Source organism: Orycteropus afer, unplaced genomic scaffold (assembly GCF_000298275.1).
Source record: "Orycteropus afer afer isolate SDZICR_OR568_19922 unplaced genomic scaffold, OryAfe1.0 scaffold00143, whole genome shotgun sequence".
Classification (NCBI taxonomy): domain Eukaryota; kingdom Metazoa; phylum Chordata; class Mammalia; order Tubulidentata; family Orycteropodidae; genus Orycteropus; species Orycteropus afer.
Window position 1 is genome coordinate 5,612,452 of NW_006921730.1, and position 10,019 is coordinate 5,622,470.

At 38.4% G+C, this 10,019-nt stretch overlaps 1 protein-coding gene across 1 annotated transcript in view; it reads right to left on the reverse strand.

The window, feature by feature from the left end:
• The window catches only part of CMSS1 (cms1 ribosomal small subunit homolog), a 520,332-nt gene that overhangs the window by 21,814 nt on the left and 488,499 nt on the right, over positions 1-10,019 (reverse strand). Inside the window, exon 6 of the mRNA XM_007945788.2 lies at positions 5,380-5,439. Within this exon, the coding sequence (XP_007943979.2) occupies positions 5,380-5,439 (60 nt within the window). The remainder of the gene's footprint in view (positions 1-5,379; positions 5,440-10,019) is intronic.

Consider the following 10,019-nt stretch of genomic DNA (forward strand, 5'->3'; position numbering starts at 1 on the left):
TGCACCACTCAAGAGATGAAGAACTGCAGACTGGATAAGAAAACATAACCCATCAATATGCTGTCTACAAGAGACACACCTTAGAGAGAAAGACAGAAATCAACTAAAAATCAAAGATTGGAAAAAGATATATCAAGCAAAGGGCAATCAAAAAAGAGCAGGAGTGGCAATATTAATTTCTGATCAAATTGACTTTAAGACAAAAAACACCATAAGAGACAAGAAAGGACATTATATAATGATTAAAGGATTGATTGAACAAGAAGACATAACAATAATAAATATCCATGGACCCAATGAAAGAGCCCCAAAATACATAAATCAGACTTTAATAGAATCGAAAAGACAAACAGATGACTCCACAGTCATAGTATGAGACTTTAATACACCACCTTCAATCAAAGATAGAACAACTGGAAAGAAACTCAATAAAGATGCAGAATAATAAACAATGCAATCCATCAACTTGAACTTATAGACATCTACAGAGCACTTAACCCAACAACAGGACAATATACATTCTTTTCCAGTGCACATAGAACATTCTCCATGACAGATCATATATGTTAGGCCACAAAGCAAGCCTTAATAAATTTTAAAACATTAAAATACTGCAAAGCATTGTCTCAGATCACAATGCTATCAAATTAGAAATCAACAATAGGAAGATCAATGGAAAAAGAGCAAACACATGGAAACTGAATAACATTCTCCTTGAAAATGACTGGGTAGTAGAAGAAATAAAAAAAATGAAATGAAAATATTCCTTGAATCAAATGAGAATGAAAATACAACATACCAAAATCTCTGGGATACAGTAAAAGCCATGATCAGAGCCAATTTATAGCAATAAATGCACACATAAAAAATGAAGAAAGAGCCAAAATAAACACCTTGTGGTAGTTCAGTTTGTGTGTCAACTTGGCTGGGCCTGGTTGAGTGGCCGGGCAGCTGGATGTAGTATTCCCCATGGTGGAATCTACTGGGAGCACCTGGGAGCCTTAGGGAATGTGGTCTGCTTCCTGTATATAAGCAGAAGCCTTGGGGAATGCTCTAGCTATGGCATGCTTGAACCTCGCATGTAGCCATGTCACTGTTCAGCAGCCTGCCATGCTCTGCCGACCTTGGGACTTTTGAAGGACTTAAATTAATGGCCTGACATGTGGTTTGGTAACATCAGGACTGTGCCTTTTTACTTGTCAACCTTGGGTTTGTCTGCCTCAGCAGCTGAGGCAAAGAAATGCCTCTAGCTTCAGTGGGCCAGGAGCATAAGGCAGAGCTGGACCCCAAGGTTGAGGGGCTTTCACTCAGCCCCTAGAGCATGGCACTTTGAATTTGGACTTAAAGCTTCCTAACTGTAAGAGAATAAAATCCTGTTTGTTAAGGCCATCCCATTCGTGGTATATTCTTGTCGGAGTGCCACTAGGTAACCAGAACACACCTTAACCTAACAACTCCCAAAATTAGAAAACGAGCAGCTTAGCCTACAGTCACCAGAAGAAAATAAATAATAAAAATTCAAGCAGAAATAAATGAAACAGAAAGTAGAAATAGAAAAAATCAAGAAGATCAGAAATAGGTTTTTTGAAAAGATTAATAAAATTGACAAACTGTTGGCAAATTTAACAAAGGAAAAGAGGGAGAAAATACACATAACACAAATAAGAAATTAATTGGGCGATGTCACAACAGAACCAACAGAAATTAAAAGGGTAATATAAAGATACTATGAAGAATTTTAACTTTGAAAATCTAGATTTTTAGAAACATACTACTAGAGTGTGTCTAACACACACTCAGGTGGAAATTTGAACAGACCCAAAACAAAAGAAGAAATTGAACAGTTAATGAACAGTTAAAAAAAAAAAACACAAAAAACAAAACTATAAACAAAAAAAGTCCTGGCCCAGACAGTTTCACTGGGAAATTCTACTGGACGTTCAGAGAAGAACTGACACCAATCCTACCGAAACTATTCCAGAACACAGAAAAGGATGGAATCCTCTCAAATTCATTTTATGAAGTAAGCATAACCTTGATACCCAAACCAGGCAAAGACATCACTAAAAAGGAAAACTACAGATCAATATCCCTAATGAATATAGATGCAAAAATCTTCAACAAAATCTAGCCAATAGACTACAACAACATATTAAAAAAATAAGACATTATGACCAAGTGGGGTTCCTATCAGGTATGCAAGGATTGTTCAACATTGAATAACAGTCAACATCATCCATCACATAAATAAAACAAAGGATAAGAAGCACATGATCATATCAATCGATGCAGAAAAGGCATTTGATAAAATCCAATATCCAATCCTGGTAAAAACTCTCAGCAGAATAGGAATAGAAGGGACATTCCTCAACATAATAAAGGGCATATATGCAAACCTAACAGCAAACATTATTCTCAATGGAGAGAGACTGAAACCATTCCCCTTGCAAATAGGAACCAGACAAGGATACCCTCTATTGCCACTTCTATTCAACATTGTGCTGGAAGTCCTAGCCAGAGCAATAAGGCAAGAATATGGAAATCAAAGGCATCCACATTCATAAGGAGGAAATCAAACTATCCCTATTGGCTGATGATATGATCCTATACATAGAAAACCCAAGAGACTCAGCAAAAAAACTACTGGAACTGGTTGAGAGATTAGGCATAGTAGTGAGATACAAGCTCAACATCTAAAAATCAGTTGGATTCCTCTACACCAGCAAAGAGATTGCTGAAAAAGAAATACAGAAATCAATACCATTTACAATGGCTACCAAAAAAATAAAATACTTGGGAATAAATCCTATCAGGCACACAAAAGACCTGTAAAAAGAAAACTATAAAAGACTACTTCAAGAAACCATAAGAGAGCTACATAAATGGAAGAACATACTATACTCATGGATAGAAACATTGAACATTGTGAAAATGTTAATACTACCCAAAGCAATCTATACATTCAATGCAATCCTAATCCAGATCCCATCAATATTCTTTAAGGATATGGAAAAAGCAATTTTATATGGAAAGGAAAGAGACCTCGGATAAGCAAGGCAGTATTGAAGAGGAAGAAGAATGTGGGAGGTCTCACACTCCCGGATTTCAAATCCTACTATACAGCCACAGTAGTCAAAACAGCCTGGTATTTGTACAATGACAGATGCATAGACCAGTGGAACAGCATTGAGAACCCAGAAATAGATCCATCAACCTATGGTCAGCTGATTTTTGATAAAGGGCTGAAATCCATTAAATGGGGGAAGAGATGGTCTCTTTAACAAATGGTGCTGGAAAAACTGGATATCCATTTACAGTAAAATGAAATAAGAGCTGTACCTCACACCATACACAAAAACTAAATCCAAATGGATCAAAGACTTAAATGTGAAACTTAAAATTATAAAGTTCTTCAAAGAAAAACTAGGGGCAAATTTAGGGGCTCTAATTTATGGCATAAATAGACTGTCAGGTATAACCCAAAATGCACAAAAAGCAGAAGATAAAGTAGACAAATGTGACCTTCTAAAAATTAAATTTTTATGTGCTTCAAAATACTTCTCCAGAAAAATAAAAAGAGAACCTACAGAAAGGGAAAAAATATTCAGCAATGACATATCTGACAAGGGACTTATCTCCAGAATTTATAGAAAACTCCAACACCGAAACAACAAAAAGACTAGAACTAGAAAAGCCAGGGGGTGGCCTGCAGTGTAGTAAATTACTTAGTGTGGCTTTTCTACCCATAAGTCTTTGTAAACTCCAAGGTGGGATTTTCTATGAGCAACTGAGGAGCTCCTGATTGCTGAAGTTGTCCACCTGGAGTATTTCTGTTGGGCGTGGCACAAAACAATGTTCTGGGAGGTGCCCACTCTCTCTCCGGTGCTTAGAGTTCTGATGCTATGATTGGCTAATTTGACCACCCTGCCAGGCTCAAAAGGAGGCCTCCTAGAGGCAGAACTCTCTCTGGCTGCTGGTTGAAGAAGATGTGCTGCTGAAAGAGACACAGGCTCCTGAGACACGCATTCCTGGGAAAGAGATGCAAGAGACATGCATTGCTGAGTGAGACACTGAGGGACTGGCACTGCTGGGAAAGAGACTGTGAGAGACTGTTGGCTGAGGGACGGTGGGCTGGGAGAGAGACTGAGCATTTTTTCCTGAACCTGAATTGTAGCCTGTGGTGCTTCCCTAATAAACCCCATAATCTGTGAGCTCTGTGTGGCCACTGCAGCGAATTATTGAACCCAGAGGAGAGGTGGTGGGTGCTTTGGGAGGAACGGTTGGAGAAAGGGCTGGAGGGAGGCAGCATGTCTGGCCTGCCAGGAATAAGCTTTGGGTTACTGCTGGTAATCCTGTCTTCCTCTTGTGGGATTAGAGGAGGTCAGAACATGTGGCCTCCTTGCCCTTTTTTGCACAATACAATTAAAAAATGGGCAGAAGACATGAATAGACACTTCACCAAAGAGGATATTCAGGCAGCAAACAAACACATGAAGAAATGTTCTTGATCAGTAACCATTAGAGAGATGCAAATCAAAACAACAATGAGATATCATATTGCCCCAGGACTAATAGCAAAGTTCAATAAGACAGAAGAGAACAAATGCTGTCAAGGATGTGGAGAGGGTGGGACTCTTATACACTGCTGGTGGGACTGTGGAAAGCAGTATGGCAATACCTTAAAAAGTTGGAATTAGAAATATCATTTGATTCACCAATTCCATTACTAGGTATATATCCTAAAGAAATGAGAGCCAGGACAAGAAAATATATAGGCACACTCATGTTCATTGCAGCACTATTAACAATAGCAAAGAGTTGGAAACAATCTAGGTGCCCATCAACAGAAGAATGGATAACCAAACTATGGTATATACACACAATGGAATACCATGCAACCCTAAAGAATAATTCAAAATCTGCAAAACACCACATAACGTGGAGGACATTATGCTGTGTGAAATAAGTCAATCACAGAAGGAGAAATATTGATTTAATTATTATAGTAAAAAGTCAAGGAAAGGTTTATATATGGAAGGAAACTTTCTTTGTTGGTTTGAACACAGCTAAAATAAACAAATTTCAAAGAAAATTTGAAAAAGAAAACTTTTGAGGCATTACAATTTAAATCGAATTTATATACAATTTACATCAAAAGTTTACTTTTGACTGCTAATCAGAAGTCTGGACATTCAAATCCACCAGCCACTCCTCGTAAGAAGTTTGAGCAATCTACATCTGTAGTGATACTGCCTCGGTCGCTATAAGTCAGATCTGACTCAATGGCAGTGAGTTAATTTTTAAAGAGACAGGCCTTAATTTTTTAATAGGATAATAACAACTTTGTAAATAATTTTTAAAAAAACTCTGCTTACTTACTTTCTTTCAGGTAGGATGAAAGACTGTGAGTCAAGTCATTGGCTTTGAGGAAACAAGAGTCTAGAAATATGAGAAATGTGTTAGGTTGAGAATTTTGCAAATACACACAGAATCAAAATAGATTACATGTGAATGACGTATATTCTTGGTCAAGATTTAAAAACATCAGTGAAATGGGGGTTCATTATATGTTGTTATGCGTTGTCTAGTATTTTAAAATAAACTTATAGCCCTCCACTGAGCTGCCCATGATTTCTTGTTGTTAAATTGGTTCTGACTCATAGCAACAGTATGTGCAATAGAAGGAAACACAGCCTGGTCTTGTGCCCTCCTCATAATTGTTGCTATGTTTGAGTACATTGTTGCAGCAACTGAGTCTAATTTCTTAGAGTAGTGAAAACAGAAGCTTGTTGTATCATCATTCAGTGGACTAACAAAACATCTTTATTTTTTTTTTAAATCCACAGACTAGGCAATACACAAAGGCAAAGTTTAAGCCTTTGAAAAAAATCTATGAAGAAATGCTAAAAATCACTAGTCATCACAGAAATGCAAATTAATGAGACATTTTACATACTCATTAGAATGGCCAGTGTTATAAAGATGTTTACTATTAAGTGTTGTCGAAAAAGCAGGGCAATGGGAATTCTTGTGAAGTATAGGTGCAAACGTAAATTGGTATAGGTAATGTGGAAAGCATTTAGTAAAATTCAGATGTATTCATCTTATGACCCAGTAATGTCACTCCTGGGTAAACAATGCAAAGAAATTCTTGTGTGGTCTGTAAACATGTTACAGGACGGGAGAATTGCTCACATGTGTCCCTGTCTCAAAGGGACACACATAATGATATTCATCCTGGCATAGTTTGTGATAGTGTGGGGCTGGAAGCAACCTAGCTGTCCCTATCTGGGAAAATGGTTAAGTATGTTGGCAATGAAACACTGACTATGTAGCCTGTAGAAGCAATGAACTAGATATATATAAAACCATGCAGACACATCTTGAGAAAAGTGTTAAGTGAGGAAAGAAATAGAACGAAAGCTTCAGCACAAATCATTTAGATAAATTTAAAACACACACACACAATGACATAACATATTTTATAAGGATGCATAAACATTTAAAAACAGATATCAACACATTAGAGTGAATGCCGAAAGGGAAAAGAAAATGGGAGTGTGAATTGGGGAAGAATAAGCATAATGCAACAAAATGCAACACAACATAACACATTACAATAAAGCATAGGGGCCTTCCCTGAACAATGATGATCACGGTCTGAGAACTATGTAGTTTGATTAACTCTGGCTCTGAGATGTCAAAACAAAAGCACTATCATTTTTATCATCCTGATTTTCTCTTCAAGAAAAAGTAACATATCAGAGTGCTAGGGAGTAAATTATTACTAAATTAAATTAAATTCATATTGTGATCCATCCAGCACATCTAATTCAGATTATGTGAGTAACTTCAAATGTGTTCACTCCTATACTTTGTGGAGCCACTGATGGACTTTAAAACCGTTATTTTCCAAACTTGGATATGATCAGAATAACCTGGAGCACTTTTCAAAAGATAGATCCTTGGGATGGACTACCTTTGGATCAGTGAGTCAGAGTCCCTTAGGGTGGGCCTGGGAATCTGTTCTTTTAAGAAGTTCCTTGGTGATTCAGTTGCAGCTAGCTTATCCAAACCCAACCCAGTGCAATTGAGTTGATTCGGATTCATAGAGACACCTAGGGACAGAGTAGAACTGCCCCATAGGGTTTCCAAAGCTGTAAATCTTTAGGGAAGCAGACTGACTTTTCTTTCTCCCACAGAGCAGCTGGTGGGTTCAAACCACTGATAGTTTGGCTAGTAGCCAAGTGCTTTAACCACTGTACAGGGAGAGCTCTTTAGCTAGCCTAAGCATTTAGGAATCACTGATCAAAACCACACTCTAGCTCTCAGGAGGCCAGCTGGGAGTCTAATTAGCCCCAAGCAGCTTCTGCCTCAAAAACCTTAATTAAGCGCTCATGTGTAAGACATTAACAATGTACAGTGCACAACATTAATTGAAAAGACATGTTCCTGCCCTAAAGACACAAACAACCTCAAATAAAAATGAAGTTAGACACTTGGCAACAAAATAGGCACAATGTTTTATTATTTATATCTACCTTTTATAATTATCCCTTCCTGAACCTGTTTCAAATAACTAACAGTATCTCCCTCCCCTCATCTAGTGTGGGGCTTCCTCTCTGTCCTAGGCCTCATCGTTATGGTGATAGAGTTTTTCTCCTAAACCTTCCTATGATGTCTCAGAATGGCCTAACTTCCTAACTGGAAAAGGTAGCCTATTCTTTTTGGTTATAAGTATTTCTAACATACTTTTCTTTCTCCCTACACCAAGTCATAGAAGCTCTGGTAGCGTAGTGCCTAAGGCACTTGACTGCTAACCAGAAGGCTGGTGGTTCAAACCTACCAGCCACTCCTCGGAAGGAAGGTTAGCCAATCTATTTCCGTAGTGATACTGCCTCGGAAACCCAAGGAAACCCAAGGGGTCGCTATGAGTCGAGTCCGAATCGATGGCATATAACAACAACACCAAGTCATAACCATACCATGCTTACCTATTGAACTCTAATATAACACTAATATAACACAGACTCATGAAACTGAAATGGCATCTTAAAAATTTCCTCTGACCTTCGACTTTGTACAATTCTAGAGAGAATAGAATGTTCCATGAGATTACAGCATAGTAGTGGTCTCTGGTTGTGCAAATATTAAGTGCTAGTCTACTAGCCACAACGTGGGTAGTTTGAACCCATCCAGAGACATCTTGGAAGACAGGCCTGGTGATCTACTTTTGAAAGGTCAAAGCTTTGAAAACCCTATAGAGAAGTTGTACTCTGCATACCTGGGTCGTCATGAGTTGGAATTGATTCTACAGTAGCTAACAACAACAACCTAACCCACTGCCATCAAGTCGATTGAGACTTATAGCGGACAGAGTACAACTGCTCCATAGGGTTTCCAAGGCTGTACATTTTGACAGAAGCAGACTGCCTCACCTTTCTCCCATGGAGTGGCTGGTGGATTTCAACTGTTGGCCTTTTGGTTTAGCAGCCCAATCCTTTACTCACAGTCCCACCAGACCTCCCTAACAACAACAAAGTGGTTCTGTCACTTCACAAATTCTTGTGAAGTTCAAATTAAAGTCTTGTAAAGAATTAGAAGGAAAAACTGACCACTGAATCATGGCAAAACAAACTTCAGTTAAAGTTTGAGGAGAGGTTTTGTTATTATACTTGATTACTGAGATAAAGCAGTTAGGACATAGCACTCCTCCAAAGGAACTGGTGTGCTAAGAGGTATGGTCTGTTACTGCTGTTGGAGCCATCTGGGCTCAATAAGTCTAAAACTCCAGATCTTGCTCATATGGAAATGCACTCCTTCAATTCCCTAAAGGGTATTCTTCTTGGAAAAGAAACAGAGAGGGGCACTCGTGTCTCCAAACCCAATGTGTGTTTTATAAAAAAGCACATCACAAAGGAATTATAAAAATTCAGGGAACAGATTGTTTTTTAGCTTCTCAGCCTTCTAGAAAGCATAAAGTTGTAAGGGAAAAGGAAATCAAGCTACCCTTGACTTTTTCTAAAAACAGTATGAGATATTCCTAGCAATCTATAAATAGCTCATCTAAAGCAGTGACACCCAAACTTTTTGTGGTTTCATTTTATGGCTACATCTCGTTTCTGCCATCCTTGCCCAAAGAGAGTTACGGGATTAACCAGGGTTAATTAAAATTAGTAGTTTTAAGAATTTTATAATATTCTTTAGCTTAATTATAAATACTCAAAGACAGTGGTTCTCAAATTCTAGCAGGATTAAAAATTACCTAGGGGAGGCAGCAGCCTTGGCTAACAAGGCAAAATTTTGTCCTTACCTTTAGATCTAAAGTTTAGGAGCTCTGGTGGCACAGTGGTTAAGGCATTCGGATGCTAACTAAAAGGTCAGTGGTTTGATCAGCTGCTTTGCTGGAGAAAGATGAGATAGTCTACTTTCATAAAGATTTGTTATTGTTGTTGTTAGGTGCCACGGAGTCAGCTCTGACTCATAGCAACCCTCTGTACAACAAAATGAAATATTGCTCAGTTCTGCATCATCCTCACAATCCTTGCTGTACTTGAGCCCACTGCTGCAGCCACTGTGTCAACCCATCTTCTTGAGGGTCTTCCCCTTTTTCGCTGACCCGCTACTTTACCAAGCATGTTATCCTTTTCCAGGAAATGGTCCCTTCTGGCAGCATGACCAAAACAGGTGAGATGAAGTCTGGCCGTTCCACAAAGATTTACACCCATGGAAATCCTATGGGGCCAGTTCTACTCTGTCCTATAGGGTCGAATCAATCTGATGATAATGGGTTTGCTTTTTTTCTTTTGTTAGATAGCTCCCCTGAAAAAGACTGGGATGGGACCAGAAAGACTACCCTAAGAACAAAACCATGACTAAAAATTCATGGTTAAAAACACCAACAATAAGAACAACAACAACAATAAAAAAAAACTAAGATGCATTTTAAGGCTAAAGATATATCTGTAAAGGACGAATAGCTCTACTTTTGGGAGCTCTGGTAGTGTAGTGCCTAAGGC